This window comes from Rhinolophus sinicus, linkage group LG02 (assembly GCF_036562045.2).
Source record: "Rhinolophus sinicus isolate RSC01 linkage group LG02, ASM3656204v1, whole genome shotgun sequence".
In the NCBI taxonomy this organism is placed as follows: domain Eukaryota; kingdom Metazoa; phylum Chordata; class Mammalia; order Chiroptera; family Rhinolophidae; genus Rhinolophus; species Rhinolophus sinicus.
This window is the reverse complement of record NC_133752.1, coordinates 126,259,428-126,277,484: the sequence shown is the minus strand read 5'-3', so window position 1 is coordinate 126,277,484 and position 18,057 is coordinate 126,259,428. Positions and strand designations below refer to the sequence as shown.

At 34.5% G+C, this 18,057-nt stretch overlaps 2 protein-coding genes across 16 annotated transcripts in view; one reads left to right on the top strand and one right to left on the bottom strand.

The window, feature by feature from the left end:
• ACSS3 (acyl-CoA synthetase short chain family member 3) overlaps nucleotides 1–4,033 on the top strand; it is a 140,771-nt gene extending 136,738 nt beyond the window's left edge. The window contains exons 14-16 of the mRNA XM_019751290.2: nucleotides 660–759; nucleotides 849–1,024; nucleotides 1,895–4,033. Coding sequence (XP_019606849.1) covers nucleotides 660–759; nucleotides 849–1,024; nucleotides 1,895–1,963 — 345 coding nt within the window. The 3' untranslated portion in view covers nucleotides 1,964–4,033. The remainder of the gene's footprint in view (nucleotides 1–659; nucleotides 760–848; nucleotides 1,025–1,894) is intronic.
• Nucleotides 4,034–4,748: 715 nt separating this feature from the next.
• Nucleotides 4,749–18,057, bottom strand: part of PPFIA2 (PTPRF interacting protein alpha 2) — a 455,764-nt gene continuing 442,455 nt past the window's right edge. For 14 of the 15 annotated variants that reach the window (XM_074325351.1, XM_074325350.1, XM_074325355.1 and 11 more), the window contains 5 exons: nucleotides 14,157–14,332; nucleotides 13,199–13,267; nucleotides 9,478–9,637; nucleotides 8,188–8,279; nucleotides 4,749–6,145 (listed from right to left, as the gene is read on the bottom strand). In XM_074325351.1, coding sequence (XP_074181452.1) covers nucleotides 8,221–8,279; nucleotides 9,478–9,637; nucleotides 13,199–13,267; nucleotides 14,157–14,332 — 464 coding nt within the window. In that variant the 3' untranslated portion in view covers nucleotides 4,749–6,145; nucleotides 8,188–8,220. The remainder of the gene's footprint in view (nucleotides 6,146–8,187; nucleotides 8,280–9,477; nucleotides 9,638–13,198; nucleotides 13,268–14,156; nucleotides 14,333–18,057) is intronic. The other variant, XM_074325353.1, reaches the window with a different exon arrangement.

Here is an 18,057-nt window from a genome sequence, read left to right as displayed (position 1 = left end):
GTATTTCATGCGGTTACTCTGTGGGTTCTTATGAATCCAGATAGGTAGGTAGCTGCTTTCTTCTTTAAGACATTAAGAGCTTAGGGTGAGCAGTATGAAAATGGTTCCTTGACAGTGGTGATTACCTTATGTCAGGGCTTCATTCCGTGTCCAGTCTCTTCTTTCTTGTTTGGGAGAATCCTCTTTAGATGGATGGTCACTCAGGAAAAGAAATACTCGGTTTTTTGCTTGGTAACATTTGCAAAACTAAAACCACTATGTATTTAGTCATGGGGCTGCCCGTGGATTTCTCTGGTAGGTGTATTTATGGTACACCATCACTAAAGCAAATGCTATGAGGCCATTTGCTATCAGAGGCCCATTGCAATCTGTTTACATGTGGTACCCAGTGATTTCATTAATAAATAATTAAGGTGAAGAAACAATTCCCTTACTTTCCAGGTAAGCTAAGCAATTTATCTTAATTACTGTCAGCCTTTAGTGAGTGACTACAGTGGGGAATCATAACCATTCACCCTAGTAGTAATGATGGGAATTGTAAATCAGTAGTCATTTTCACACGGGCAGCTGTGGGTTTTTGAGTTCTCTAACGTGTATTTTTTTCCCCAGTGGAGATAAGTTATACATACATTTAAAATGAACGCTTTTCCTCGTTTCAGTCAGTCCTTTCGCATGGCACAGTGGCCGACTGCGCTGTTGTTGGTAAGGAAGACCCTTTGAAAGGTCACGTCCCCTTAGCCCTCTGCGTGTTGAGAGAAGGTGAGAGATCTTTTTTCTCCCTGACTATTTGGGCCCTGAACGCTTAATTTAGTCTAAGTCAGTGCTCACTATCTGAACTTTCTTCCTAGGCATAAATACAACCGAGGAACAAGTTTTGGAAGAAATTGTGAACCACGTTAGACAGAGCATTGGGCCTGTGGCAGCTTTCCGAAATGCAGTGTTTGTCAAACAGTTACCCAAAACTAGATCCGGCAAAATTCCCCGGTCGGCTCTGTGCGCGCTGGTCAATGGCAAACCTTATAAGGTACATTATCCAAGGAGGTGTAATGCTGGGTTCTGAAATGGTGTTTCCCCATTTCTGCGGAATCAACAAAGCTCTTAAAAAATGGTTCTCAAGCATGAATTGTATCCCTAAAAACACATAATAGCACTTTTTTTTCTCAATGTTAAGGGGGAAATTGCATTCATAGCCTAGCCACTCTCTCTGTAGGAGTGAGGGTTTTGAAGAGGAACACCGATTAATTAAAACAGTATGCTTTGAGGTTACCCGAATCAGCGTGTGAAATATTTTTGTTAGTAGTAAATGTCAGTTAAAGTCAAACTTGTGGAAACTCAGTATTACTGAATTAAAGGTACATTTTCTTCATTGTAATCACTAATGGCTATGAGTGAATGAGAGAGCGACAACTGAGGCTGGCTATACTTGTTTAAACAGTTCTAATTGCTACATATGCTGATTGTATTGAGTAAAAATTATTTTAGGAAACTTTAGGCTGACTCAAGCATATGCATTCTTTTTAATTTGTGTGCATGTTATACATGCATAGATATGCAAATTTTTAATCTAGATCTAATAAAAGGCAGTGCAACAGTAGAATAGTTGTAATGAGCCAATGCAAAATAATTTTACTTTTTATAGAGGTACATAGAAAGTCCCATAAGAGGAACTCTCGAGAAAGTACCACGGAGGGCCAACAGTTTTGCTAATTGAACAGTTTAACATTCTGGAAGACTATAGATACATTTTAAAATATTAGGTTTAAAGTTCCCTACTTTTGAACATTTCCATATGAATATTATAAAGGGGACTACAACATTGCATAGAATTATTTAATTGTAGGGAGAGTGAAAGGGGTTCAGGGAAGAGCATTCATGTCTCTGTTTTCCTTCCCAGGTGACGCCTACCATTGAAGACCCCAGCATTTTCAGGCACATAGAAGAAGTGCTGAAGCAGGCATCATGACTTTTTCTTCTTTGAGTCAATTTTCTAATTGAAGTCAAGTTTTTATTTCTCAGAAATAAATATTTAAATAGAAATTACTTGCAAACTGAAATGTGAACTATGAAGCTTGGTCTAAAATAATGCACTTGAAGGCTGGTGCAAGACCCGTGCCTTCTGTTAGATTAGACCTAATTAGCACTGTTATCAGTTACCTGTAACATGGTTCATAATAGGTTGCCTAGCACTTTAATTTTAGAAAAGTATATCTAATGTATGATTTTGGAAATGACATTAATGTAGAGCTACTTCTTAAAAATGGGAATATGCAGTTTTGACCCGAAACCTAAAAGTCACATTGAAGTTAGCAAATGATGAAAATGTGTATCATAGAAATTTGGCATATTTTCTAATAGTCTTGAGATGCACACATACATGGTTATTTTAACTGAAATGAGTGAAATGGGAAGTTTTAGGTAATCTAACCATAGGATTTTCTAGGTAAGAAGACCTGTCTAGTCATACGTGTCCTGAGGGAAAGCTGGATGCTGGAAACCAGGGGAAAGCTCTGCCTTCAGCTCATTTGTACCTTAGTCAAGGGAAATCACATGCTGGGCAGAGCCCAGAGGTCACTTAATCCTTTCTCTTTGTCATGGAGAGGAGTGCTTTTTTGAGCCCCACCTCCTGGCTCAGGTGCTTAGTTGACTGGGTACTTAATGAGTCCAGCTTCCCATGGAAACAAGGAAATGATGAAGAAATGGGATGGACTGGCAAAGAGTTCTGAAGGAAGACATGTAAATGTTTTTACCTTATGCCAAAGACCAGGATGAGTTTTTAAGAGAAACCAAAAAATCCAGATTTTTATGGGAAATCTCTGATTTTTAAATAACTCACTAAAAAATATTGTGACATCCAAACACATCTTTCCATTTAAACTTCTGTAAAAGTATTGAGCATTTAAAAATAATTGAAAATGAGTCTTTGTTAATAAGCTCCTGGCAATGTGTCAATTAACCAGAGTAGATAGTTATAGATAATATTTGGTTTGCATAGGGTTCTACAGAATATCAGTAATCAAAGAATACATTTAATACAAAAATATACTATGCCCATTGAGTCATTGATGGTACTCAAAATATTCCTGAATCTTTCACTCCATCAAAAACATTATTTTCAAGAGCAGTTCTCCAACTCAGTAGTCTGGGTACATGAAATAAATATATGTCAGAGATAATAGATAAGAGCTTATTGACTTGCTTGTTTCATAAAAATTGCTTACAACCTATATAAAGACATTTTGAAAATCCACAGTTTTTTTTGGACCGTAGGCTATAAAATAAATGACTTTTAAAATTCCTAGTTGCTGAAATTGGCTTTTTGATTGTTACACCTAGAAAAATTATATTCATCCAGTTGTTCCCTTGATTTTAGTAGCCTGAACTAAACGAACTACATAGATAGCAATTCAGCTTATAATTTAAAGCTGACGGGTGCTTTGAACTATTGCTTCTATTGGGTTCATTTTATCCATGATCAAATCTATAATCTTAACAAATAATCCATTTTTAATATCTTAGCATTAAATTGTATTACCTTATTTCTTCATGTAAGATTCAGTTAATTTGATATGGCAAATTCTTTAGCTGAAAATATCATTCTTAAGGTATATTACAAAGATCCAAGAAGTGTGTAAATTACATCTTTGGTCCTCTTACCATTTTTTCCTGGTAATCACATCTAAAGCAAACAGGCTTGAGCTGTTTTCCAGTTAAGTAGGAAGAAAACAATGCACAAGACTGGCTGAGGAAGTGGCTCTTTCTTGTATCTGGTTGAGGAAATTTATCTCCTTTGCTGGATCAGAGAAAGTACTGTTACTTTCATATGAATAAATGTGGGGCAAGAAGGACACTTAAGTCATCAGATTGCTTAAATTTTACAAGGAAAAAGAGGAATTTTCTATTTTAATACCAGAAATCACTTTTATGAGATAGTATCTAAAATTTTCTGAATAAAATGTATCTAAAAATAACAATGCTACTGAAAGATGTAATCATATTTAAATTTGTTGAAATAAATTTTGCATGATCTTTTGTATTTTCATATTTTTTTTTTTTACTGTAAGACTGGAAAAATTAAAGTAGATTTTCTTTTAAAATCTATAGAAGTGTTTTTCAATTAATTGAGTTATCTTGCTCATGAAAATGTATTTAAGTATATACAAATAAGATCTGTTTTGCATTTTAAAAGTAGTTTTATTTATATAAAATTGTATTTGTAAAGGCTCTGATCATTAAATGTGAAAATTCATAATGTTGATAGATGGTCCTGAGATAGATTTTAAGTAGATCAAATGGATTTTAGAATCTGGCAGAAATTATCTTATACACTGAAGAATATTTTATGTTTTTTATAGGCAAATAGCAAGATTTTCTTTTTTTTAATCCCTACATGTTAGAGTCTATTATACATGATTAATATTTTTTACTGGGTGATCTGTAAAGGGGAAAAACTGTTTATGTGAGTAAGTCCTGTATAAGAGTAGGTACAAATCTAGTTTGTATTGTTATACTTTCTACATTATATTTCATTTCTGTAAGTCCACGTCCCCATGTTCTGGTGAGCTTAAAAAGCTCTTTCCCATTGTTTCTGCTCAGGCGACAATCATGCTCATAAGCAAGTTTAGTACTCCCTCTTGTGGCAGACTCATTTTTGAAGATAACTATTAGATTGAAAGTCACTAAAAGAACAATTTTCATTACGTAAATTGTTAAACTTTATGTGACTAGAAAACAAAGCTTAAACAGAGAAATGGAAGTATTCTTTTTTTTTATTGACAATGGAGAAGGTTTCTGTTACCATTACCTTTTGACTGAATCTGTTAAACAAAAAGAGACATCAAAACAAATGTCATGTACGTGCAAACAGCAAATTAAATACAGAAAAGAAATTACTAATGACAGGTCTTGCACTTAAGATCAAACAGCAGAAAATCAGCAGTTAGATAAATGGTATTATTAAATAGGTTTTACTTTGAAATCTCCCATATAAACAAAGAATGAACAACAGTAACACCACCAAATAAAGCCACAGGGAAGAGATTATTCTTCTATACTTTATACACTATATATGTTAATCATTCTGTCTTTCATTTATTTCCTCTGATAATATTGACTTCAGGGAAGTCGAAACAAGGCCATCTCGGCTAAAAGCTTATAACATTAGACATGAGTCTGGCTATTGCCCTGTTACACTGACAAAAAGGAAGGGTTTCAGGGGTTTTGTTTTTCTCCAGTGGAAACGAGCCTCAGACTCTGCAGTGGGTGATGTTCACTGACCAGTGCTGGCTGGCGGTTCAAGATATTTGAATGAACATGTGGTTCTTAGTAAAGAAGTCTTTTTTTTTTCCTTAAAATTATTGGTCCACAGGTAACAAGAGAAGATAACGTTTTTTCTTTATAAATTTTTTTTTAAAGAATTGCTTTGACATGTGTAAACAGTTTGGCTTTGTTTTGTATTGAAAAGGAGATCGAGCCATCACAGTGCTATTACTAAAGAGAGAGGACATCCCTGATTGCCTTTAAAGGTCTATTTTTGGCTCCAGTTCCAGATTAAATCATTCTTTTTTTACATGATCAGAGGCAGGTTTTCAGCTTTAAGTAAATATTGACAGACTTGAAGGTGAAAGGTGTGGAGGCATGAAACATGCTCCCAGGAAACATATCAATTGGACTATTATAATTCAAAAACTGTAAAAATGGTGGAATGGCAAAATACAAACAGGACTTGGAATTGTCAAATGTTTGCACTCAGGACTCCATGAACCATATATTTTATTTTTTAAAAAATCATATTTATATCCATTTACATAAGACTTACACATTTAAAAAGAAATACATACACAGTAATACATAAATGCCTATTATATTACAATAAAACATGAAAAAACAAGTGGCTCCATTTCAGAAAATCATCTGTTGTACAGAATTTATGACGTGGATGATACTTATTATTCAAATGACTTAAGCATTTTCTTTCCATTGTAGTAAACTAATCAAAATTAATATCTGACCCCCCCATCACATTTTTCAGCTTAATAAACCATTGCTTGTGGTTATTTCCGTAGAATTCAGTCTTCATAAAGGTGTTCACTGCTTGTCTTCTTAGATGGTAGAGTACTTTATGTAGGGTAGACTGAAAAGACGACATCTAGAATATTCAATCGACAGCATTAGTTTACTGAAAGGTCCCACCCAGACTGGAAAATCCCCCTCTGCTACCCTTGGTGCGCCCCATGCAGCCTGTCTACCTCTGTCCTAAGAGAAATGAATAGGATATCAGCTGGGATGTAACCAATAGCTATATGTAGTGAACATTTGTTCTTCTCCAATTTTGTGCAGGCGAGTTTAAGAAATAATATTAATAAATAATATTTGCTCAACTTTTTGGAAAATATGGCATTAATATAATAAAAGATAATCACAAAATGCGAGCAGTCCTTGAAAAATTTATAGGTTGCTCGTTAATAAACTGGTTGTAGTTGACCTCTTCCGTGGAATAGATTTGTATTCTAGTTCATATGTTTCAGAGCTCTTATAAAGACACCTTTGTTTAATTGGGACAAAAACCTACTGATAATAAATAACATATTTTAAAGAATCAGTGTCGGTGATGTGGTATCACTGATTCTTTCCAGTCATAATATACTTAGAAAAGTTCACAAGTGCTCTTCCAGACACAAAATAAATAATATGTTCTAAATTATTTTAATAACAGAAGTGCTGATGTTTCACCAAAAAAAAAATTGTCCTAGATTAACTTACTGTCAATAAATACCTTTATCCCATTTTGTGGTAAACGCTAGGAAATAGGAATTCCAATGCCATGCACAAAATACAGATTGCAAATAGTTAAAGAATAATTCTACCCATCAGTCAAGAGCTAAGAAGCAAGCACTACTCAACATATTAAATAGTCATTTGTAAATTAGTGAAGTATTCAGTTCTGGGGAAATTATCATGTTATGTGTAGAAGCTATTACAAACAGTATTTTGGAAAGCCTCTTATTTAGCCAAATTACTATATACTTTAGATCATGCCTAATTAGATGCCAAATTGCATACCGTAATTAAAATTTTAATGTTAGGGTTTTATATTCTGAAATTAAATCTCTTATCTGAAAATTTTTTGTTTTATCGTCAGCAGCTTCAAATAGTGACCTAAATAAGGCAGCATACCAGCTCCTATATTGGGCCCTAAAGACCAACAGTAAATTGTGTGGAGCTTTTAGCTCAAGGCGATGAATAAACAGCACAAGACAAGCTGCTCCTCTGCCCGTAACTGCTTCCTCTCTCCTTCCCTGTGCACACATTTGGTTCTAATTATTGCTCTGGAAAGTGTTTTTCCAAAATATTAATTCATCGTAAATGGTAGAATATTTTGGTAAAGCACAGTTTTAGGTTAAAATGTTTTATGAGCACTTGACATTTATAATCTAGGAAACCACAGTTTTACTAAGACTAGCCAATAAAACTCCATTTTGATATGGATTTGGAAGTCAATCCATCAACTAGTATTTCTCTAAATATAAATGCCTTATACCTTAACGATTATGTATCAAGGTTTTCTCTTAGTCCTATCTGCCATTCGTACCAAGTAATTTTACTGTGTGCCTATGCTATAAGCCCCAGATACTTAAAATTCATGTTTGTTTTCCACACATATAAATCACACGGATGCAAAACAACATATCAAAAGTTCAAAGTTTTCAGTTATACTTTTGTTTCTAATATGAAATCACCTCAAAATCATTTTCCTCTCTGTGCCACTATGTGACTCTGTGTACCTACTAGAATCGCTATCTGCCTGTGTCAGTTTCTTCTCTATAAAGTACTCATGAAACGTGTATTATTCTGTAAGTGCCAAACTCTCATCAGTAAAATGCGATGTGGGTCAATATAAAATGCTAATCAAAAGTAGAAGACAGTGCGGTAGCCACCCACTGATGTGTAATAAGATAGTGACAGGCCTCCAACAGACGGACCTTACACCATAGCAGACAGATGGTGATAGGAAATCCTATATTAAGAGTTAAAATATAAAGATTCCTTTCCACCCTCTAGCACCTCAAAGGGGTTATCTCACTTCTGTACTGCCAGGCCATCCCAAAGAGTACTGTGTATATTTACGAGTCTATGTAGGTTCCATGTTTTGGGTGCTTTGTTTTCTGTGGGCCAAGGGAAACTACTCACAGCCAGTCAGTGCTGCCTCCTTTGAGTGGCTTGTCAACATGAGTATGTACGAACAGTGGAGTTGTCTAACCTCTGCAGTCTGGATGAAGGAACTGCAAATGGAGAAAAGGGCTTTAGAGGGACTGGGATGACTGAGTACAAAATTTCAGATGAGAGAGATTCATTTTCCCTCCGTAAAGGGATTCTGTACATACTAGTAGATCTTCTTTCTCTCAGATATAAGCCACTCACATTCCTTTTGTCTAGACCAAGTTACTAGTGAAAATTGATTCCAGTGTGATTCAAATGAGCTTTGGAATTGTGTATTCCTGCTTAGATGAAATCTGTAACAAGAGCTGTTCCCCAGGGTGCATCGGTATTTGAAGCAAAGCTTGCTCTTAGATAATTCAGTAGGGTGGATGTTTTCCCCTGAGTATTGAAGAGCCCCTACACTAATTTTAATCATGTTAAATTCCTCCTGAATTTTACTAACATGTTCCATAATATTAACAAGTTACAAGAAATGTGGATCAAAAATCACAACTGATATGGGAACAAATTTTAAGGGCCATGATAACTGTAACCTTGAAAAGAAAGAATGATTCAAGGGGATTGTCTTAATAAAGAGAGTGGGGCTATTGTTTTTTTAATGCTCACCAAACAGAAATAACTGTGACTACCATTAGTAATTGTCTCTCCTTCGGAATGGCTATTTCTTTTGTGAAGTATATAAGACAAGTCTAATGTCCACAGAAGGAAATACTAATTGTGAAATTACTGTTGGTTTTGGGTTTGTTTAATTCTCTTCTCATGGTTGTGCTTGTTTATTTAAGGCCTTCTGCCTTGGTCAGAGGTGAGAATATCTGATGAGTCTGAGTTTCTAAGATGAAATAGAAAACTAGCAATAGTCAAACATGTGGGGTGACAGTGGAGTTAATTTCCATTTACTAAGGATCCTTAGTCCAAATCCAACCTCTAACTAAACAAATTATTTACTTTTGGAATAGAAGAATAAAGAAACACAAATCATGCAGACGTTTATTGTTCTTCCTAGATGTGGACATTAGCCAACATTGTCCTTCTTCAGATATTATAAATCATTTTCTGAAATGTAAATAAAGTGCCATGAATTCATGCATTAGCAGTTTACAAAAGGGTCTGGTCTGATGAAAGCAAAGTAAACTTCAAGCAGAGCAAACCAAGTCAAGAAAACAATCAATTCCAGAAAGCTATGCAAAGTCAGAGAATGATAACTAGCAGTTGCTAAACAAGCTTTTTTACTTTATAAGCAGAAATGCAAAACGACTATACCATCCGTGGTCATTTTCCTTGACTGCCCAGATGTTGTGGTTAACCTAAATCCGGCAGGTAATGTTTCTGAGGACCCAGGCATCATGCTGATACCATGTACTTCGCGGGGAGGAAACTGCCTTCTCCAGGTCGACCCACGCCTGAAATTCTTGTCATCACTCTGCCAGTACAGAGTTAGAAACACGTAACATTGATTGGTTACATTAGTCTATAAAGTATACGTATAGAATATCATGCTTTATTTTGAGACTTCTATTGATTCCAAAATGAAAATGCAGGAAGCTTGATACAATTTTTTTTTTTTTTAATGAAAAGGGTTTCGTGTGATTTCAAATACAAGGTTTGTCTTCTATGAAAGTAAACATCTTTGAAAACCTGAAATATAGCCTGGCTCATACGGGATACTATAACCTATGTTCTGTGTGAGAAACTAGAATTCTTAGATTTTTATCTCATGCAGAATTAACTTGTAACAAGGTGAAAAACCTGTGCAGCCATCTTTTTAATAAAGACACGTGTCCTTCAGATGTCACTAAAAACATAACTCTGGTTGCTGTTTTATAAATGTAATTCTGGTTGCTGATTCTGTTAATATATTAATGATATACTTTTTTCTCTCTCTGTACATACACAAAGTACCTGCATAGATATATTTACTTTCTCTAAATAGGTAAGCAGTAATATGAAATATAGCATTTATTAGTATAATAATAGTATTATTTGTATCTAATGCTAAGGACAATATTAATTATCCCACATAGCTCTTATCTTTTTTTTAGATGAAAATTATTTTATTACAAAATAATTCTGAATAGACGTAAGCATGAAATGTGATAAATTAAATATATTATTCAGGAAGACTACTGAGTCCCTTCGTTTAATTAAAATCAAATGTAAAAGTCAATTTGCACTTCTTTAGAACACTGGACTTTACATCAAGTTGCTTTTAAACACTATTCTTTGTAATACCAAATGTTACCCTTTTTTCTTTTTACTGAAATTTAATATTTCTATTTGGAACAAATAATCCTGGAAAACATTCAGAATAAATTGTATATTCATTTATGTCATAAATTACAATGACAAATTGTATTAAATGTATTAAATGTAGTAAATGACAAATTGACTATTAAAACAATTTAATACATCTTTTCTACAGTTTGTTTGTTGAAGAACTTCAGTAATCTTCACATCCCACACTTAACCTTTTAACATTCAGGGACTTGGAACTATTGCAAGAAATGCTAGGAGCTTAGGAGATACTTATGCATTTTATTTCATTTTCATGATGCCGAAATTTCAAAATTATTATTCAGTACTTTGAATATAAATTGCCCCAGATCTTAAAGGAAAAACACAGTCACATTTGAAATCAGAATGTAATCTGTGGGCAAACTATAAGGGCTTACTGATTCCTCTTCCATTTTGAGCTTTTAAACGTGACTGTCACAATGAAAGAAAGTAGCAACCAACTGTTTTAGAAATAATAAAAATGGTCAGAAGTTCTAGAGCCTAAGACAACACCTGGGCATTAAAAAAAAAAAAGAAAAGTCATTGCTATCGGTATGAAGTGCTAATAATTTGGAAGGGAATCATTGAATTAAGCTGAACCATCAAGTCCATGCCTGTATTTATATATATAAGAAACAAAGCAATTTCTTTTAATACTTCTTAACAAATTCTAAGTGTTGATTTGAACAATCATCCATTCCAAACAGGCATGTGGATTCCTTATGATAAAAAGCTGAACCTGTTCTCTTAATTTTAAGTGTGTGTGGGGGGTTAGCTGGGGAAAAATCAGTACATAATATTTCAAATAGAAGTCCTAAAATAGAATGGAATACATTATTGTAGATTTCTCTTCTGAGACGACAAGATACATGACTTTTCAAAAATCACAAGTTTGAAGGAGACCCAAATTGCTGACTTCTGTTAAAATCTGGAACTGGCAATTTGTGCCTATGCTTTGATTCAAACAAAAAAGTGTAAGATACCTAACTCATACCTACAAGGTATGAGTTAAGGGATCAAGAGCAAGCCAGTATGATGAGAATTTAAATGATGATTCCTTACTTCTGTTCTTTCGATAGTGTTACTGCAGAAAGTTAATGGGAATTATAAAACAGCAAAATCATGGGAAAGAGTTTCCATGAAATGAGCTTAAAACATATCCTCTTCGTTGAAGTAAAAGTCTGGAGAAACACATGAGCATTTCTCATATTATTTCAGTGGAATCTGAATGTGATCAGCCCAAGAAACAAGTGAACTCTGGTTCTGGGCAAGTTGTTCAGCTATTTTTGCTCACACTCAAAAAACAAACAAACAAAAAAAAATTAGGACAAAGGAGAGTAGAGGGTTGGAATGATAAAATAATTTGCTGTATTTTTAATACTAAGTAAATGAGGCAGCATATTTTAAAGGCAAATAATCACATCCCATTTAGACCCTTCTGCTTGTTTATTATTTTCAGGAAGCAACACTAACTCACAGAGGCTCATGTCTCCACCTGGACAACTCCTTTGAATCAACCTGCATTTTAGAACGTAGCAATATGACAGGTCGCTAATAATTTTTATTAAAATTACTTTTGCAACTTTTAAGCAAGGAGAATATTTGATTCAAAAGTATGTATGGGTTTATGCAGATTACCCTTTTGATTCAGCTATTAAGGATAAAGATTAAAAAAATTATCAAACAACTTATACAATTAAAATCAGTTAAATATTGACTGGTTTTTAAAAATATTAACCATTATCCTGATTGGACAGGTGTATGAGTTTATAGGAAGTTAGCTCAAGTCAAGGCTCAGAGCTTATTTGTCGATAGCTTCCTACACAAAGGACAGCCTGGTATTGTAATACCAAGGTCATCAGCCAAACCCATTTGAATTTGGGATTATTGCCTCATTTTAGGATTTTCTGGGTTCATTTATAAAACTGTTTGAATCAGTTTTCCTTTATAGCCAAGGAACACCTGCATCTTGCAACACGAAATTATGCATCTCTGTATTTTCCACTTCCTACTCAGGTTTCCTTCCTACCTCTTCCAAAAAGACCCTGTAAAAAGCGCAAAAGAACTAGTCAAGTCCACACTGTCTATCAATGCACAGAGTTTGCTAATGTCTTTGCATCTCTTCATCTCAGGAGGCTATTTCCATGTTTATTAATGTCCAAACCATTTAAACAAGCCTATCTTAGGTACAGGGATTCTTACACTCAATAGAGCTTTCAAACCCTACAACTGTTACAATGTTATGCGTGTTGCTAAGGAAAACTCAACATTGCTATCTAAAATAATGAAAAGTTCCCATTTATTGAAAGCAAGTTTTCTCTTCATTTTAATATCCTAAAATTTCCTGTGAAGATATACTGATATTTAAGAAATAAGCACATTCCTTATTAAAAAGCCAAATTTATCAGGATGACTGTTATCATAGCTTGTAGTTTAAAAATGTTGCTCAATATAGTTTGCATTCATGTCTCATGAAAAACGTCTGTTTTTAAATTACTTCTTAGGGTTTGCAGCTGCTGACACGATAATATGAACTCGTAAAGTTATTTCAAAAATCCAATGAGTAATAAAATGTAACATTTAAGAACATTACTGGGGGAAATGCTAGATTCTATCAGTAGAACAAGCGTCTTATGAACTTTTGAGCACTGCTCCTTGAGAGCCATTTTCCTTGTGCTAAGATTCCTGAATGGTTCTGACAAGGACTTACCTCGTCCAGTCTCCGTTCAGTTCCCAGAGCCAGAAGGTTATTGTATTCCCTTTCGAGAATCTGCCGAGCCTGTTAACATCAAATAACAGTCAGCATCACTGAAGTCACATTTAATTAAAAGAAGAAAAAAAGAAAGATCATATTTCTCTGACAAAGCATCACAAACCCAGTTTTATTTATGGGGGTCTTAAGATTAGTTCTCCGTATCTCCAAACTATTGTAAAGTTTAGCTATAAATACAGGGTGGGGCAATTTTCTTTTGTCCGTGGACAGCAGAGAAATAGCCTCCCATAACTGTCTGAGGTCAAGGGGCTTTGATCATCCTTTGCCACTTTATTCAAGTTGAATATTTTCTATAAACTTTGAAATATGTAAAAACAAAATAAAAAGTGAAGTTAGACTGCCAAATGTTGATCAAGTGTATGCAGGTAGTTCTCAGACCTGGTCAACGATTACCATTGGGGGAAACTTGAGATAATTAGTATTCTTGTGCCTTATCTCTTGATACCTGATTTCTTAGGCCTTTGCCATAGAATGCAGGTTTTATTTTAAATTTTTAAGGGCTCTGGTGATTCAAATAATTATCCAGATTTGGGAATCAATGGCATCCCCAATGCTAAGTGTCTATATAACTCAGACATGTGAATAGAAATGACTGCCTCTCAGAGAGGCAGAAACTGAAGGCCATCTGTCAGGATATTGCGTTGGGGAATCTGGCATTCAGGTGGGAGGTTGGACCACATAACCTCTAAATCCCTTCCTGCTTAATTATATGATTTTGTTTTGGCTAGAAATCCAGTAGCTTGGAATTAAAGCCCCAGTGACATATTTCAAACGTTGAGCTAACTCTCATTAGGAATCATGAATACACAGCCAATTTCCCCCCCTAAAAATTCAGTTTGTCGTTACATAAACTAACGAGGACACAGTGCAGCTACCGCACAGAGGGGCAGCTTGCCTGGGTGTTCTGTGTTGGGATCTGCAGTAACAAAGCTAAGCTGCTGTAGTCAAAGTTCTCATCCAGGGCTATCAGGGAGCCATGCACACCACTCTCCAGAATATTATTTGCATATTCTCGAAGTCCAATTGCTTGGATCCAGCGAATAACTCGGTCATTGCTCCACACCAACACATCTAGGAAAAGAGGCACATCATTTTAGGCTGCAGCCTTTTGCCTAATAAACAAAACCACTGGCTGAAAAGAGCTATGGGCAGGTGTCTGGTCAGGTCAGCACTTGGCTAATTTCTTTCTCCCCTCCTCAGTGCACCCCCCCGACGCCCCCGTGTTGCATGTATTTGATGTTCTAACAACTAACCTTTTCTACTTTTAACCTAGAAAAAAGTTGTCATTTTAAGAATGTTTGTTATCACTGAAATGAATGGACTTCCATTCCATTACATGGAACACAGTGTCTCCAAGTGTTTGTTTTCCCTCTGAAGCTTGAAGGCTCCATCTGAAGTTCAAAGTTTTGGCCACCAGATGGGGACATTTCTCATTTGAGTCTTGATACACAGCTTTTAGTAAAGCGCAAAATGAGAATCTAATAAACGTCTTCATCAGTGTTTTTTCACCACTATTTAAACACTGCATATAGACTAGAAGAGATTTTTCACCCGAAGCAGTAAATCAGAGACCAGAACAGTAAGACAGAACAAGGACTAAATAGTTTGACACTTCCCTATTATTTTGTCAATTCATTATTTTTAATCACATACTAAGGTAAAAATAAAAGCACTCAGTCAAGTTACAAGTTGTTTTTCCTTTTAAATTGAAAAGCAGTATTTCAGTGAGGTTTGGAAAACTATGAATTTTATTTTCTGAACTAATACCTTTAGAGAAAAATATCATATATGGCTTTTTTAGACCAAAACATATCAAAGTATATTTTAACTTTTTTTCCCATCTCTTCCCATTATGAGTTGACAGGATACATAACAACCAGTAAAATAGTCAAAAGGGCCAGAATGTTCCATAGAAAGAAATAATTTTAAGGAACTTAAGGGGAAATTAGAAAAAAATTAAAATGTTTTTTTCTATTCGTATAGAAAGGGAAATGAAACTTATAATTTACTATTACAGTAAAAGTTTCTGTTTTTTTAATTTTTATTTCTGAATGAAATTTATACCTTTTCCAGAAAAAGTATAAAGAATACTTTGGGAAATATTCTTCAACTTGAACTATTTATTTTTTCTAATTTAAATTATCTGCAAAAATCAGGGTAGTATTTTTCTTTGGAAGGGAGAGTATTTATATGTTAAGTTGTTCAAAACCATGACTAATTTGTTGTAATGCATTAATTTATAACCAAGTTAGGTTTTCTTGTGTGTAATAAAGTGACACTTCAACCCCACACAAGTCCTTTCTCAATCACTGTCCTCACCCCAACAATAAGTATTATAAAGACTATTCTCACCACAGATCAGTTTTATCTGATTTTTTAGCTGTTTATAAATGAAATCATACAATATGTACTTTTGTGTCTCTCTCTTTCACTCAATATGGCATTTATCTATGCTTTGGCAAACAGCATATTTTTTCCATTGCTATTTAGTATTCAATTATTTTATTATGCCACGATTTAGATATTCTACTGTTGATGGACATTTGGGTGTTGATGGGACAGCTGTGGGTTATTAAGGATAGTGTTGCTGTGAACTATCTATACTATATTGATAATATTGTACTATCTCAACTATACTGCTGTTGAATAAATAACGAAGAATAGAATCAGTAAGTCAAGTTTTATACATACATTTAACACTAGCACATATTGCTAAATAAATTCCACTCTCACAATTTAAACCTCCAATAGCGGTGTATGAAAAGTTGTATCTTTACCAATACTTTGTAATTTTCATTTGTTTTGTTTTACTTGTTTGTTTTTAGCCATTATGATAAATTTGTGTCATTATGGGTTGAATTGTGTCCCCACAAATTCCATATGTTGGAGTCCTAATTCCCAGTACCTCAGAATGTACTCTTATTTGGAAATACGGTTTTTATAAAACTAATTAAGGTAAACTGAAATTATTAGAATGGGCCCTAATCCAGTATGACTGGTTTCATTCTTAAAAGGGGAAATTTGGAAATAAGATATGTACACCAGGAGAACACCATGTAAAGATGAAGGCTGAGATGTGGTGACGCTCTATAATTCAAGGACCACCAAGAGTGCCAGCGAACCACCAGCAGGCAGGGGAGAGGCCTGGAATGGATTCTTCCTCACAGGCCAGAAGGAACCAGCCCTGCTGACATCCTGGCCTGGCCTCCAGAATTGTGAGACAGTAGGTTTCTGCCCTAGCAAACTATACATGTCATATCTCATTGTATTAATAGTTTTGATCTCTGATATCTACTTGTTCAGCAATTTTGTTTATATTTATTGGCCATTTGGAAATCCTCTTTCATGAAGTTCCTATAGGGTCTTTTCCCCATTTTTAAATGTCTGTCCTTTTATTTACCTGTCAGAGTTCTATTGATATTCTAAATATAATTCCTTTGTTAGAGATGTATTGCAAATAGCTTTCCCAATCCTGAAGCTCCCTTTGGCTTTCTGAATTTTGTCTTTTGGTAACTAGAGTCCTTAGTTCTAATGGATTTCAGTTTATCAGCTTTACTTTAGGGTTCATGCATTTTTGTTTCACGTGTAAGAAATATTTGCGTATTTCAAAAGAATATGAAGATATTTCTTTGCTAACCCTTAGAAGCTTAATTTTATTCCATTCCATTTTGTTTTTTACTTTTTGTATTTAAATCTATATTCTACTTTGAACTAATGTTCGTACAGCAGGAGGCAGAGTCAACACTCCTTAAATAAAAAAGTTAATATCCAATTGATTTAGCACTGTATACTGAAAAGATCACTACATAGTCACCTACGTCTTAAATCCAGCGTTCATATGAGTTTGAGTCTGTTTCTGGACTTTCAGTTCTATTCCATTGCTTTATTAATCTATTCCACCAAGGTCATTCTGTTTTATTTACTATAGCTTTATATGCATTCTTGGTGTACAGCAGTCTAAGTCCTTGAATTTTATTTTATTTTTTTACTCAAGATTGTCTTGGCTATTTTTGGCCTCTGAATCTCAATATGTATTTTAAAATATGATAGACTTAATTTAGAACTCCCTCCACCACCCAAACAGAGTTTTTGATTAAGATTGCATTGAATAGAAGAGGGAAAAGGGGGTCAAACATATGGTGATGGAAGGAGAACTGACTCTGGGTGATGAACACACAATGCAGTATATAGATGACATATTATAGAAATGTACACTTGAAACCTATATATTTTTACTAACCAATGTCACCCCAATACATTTAGTAAACACAAAATGACTGCATTGAATCTATAGATTCATTTTAAGGTATTACTTAATTTCCCTCAATAACTTGCTTTAATTTTCTGTATGAGTCTCATAGATCTTTCATTTGATTTGATATTTGATTGTCCTATTATGTTTTTTGTTACTATCTTGTATAGTAGAAATATAGCTAATTTTTCTACTGAAGTTTTAAAGTAGCCTTTAGAGTATTTTTCAGTTCATAGTAAAATTGAGCAGAATGGAAAAAAGTTCATATATACCTTATGGTCCCCGTAAGTGCACCGCCACCCCCACTATAAAAATCCCTCACCAGAGTGGGACATTTGTTACAATCAATGAATCTGCATTGAGACAAAGTCTTTAATTAACAATGGGGTTCACTCTTGGTGTTGTACATTCTATGGGTTTTGAAAAATGTATGACATGGATCCATCAATATAGTATCATATAGAATGTTTTCATTGCTCTAATAATCTCCTGTGCTACATCTAATCATCCCTCCCTCCCCCACCTGCAGGCAACCACTGATCTT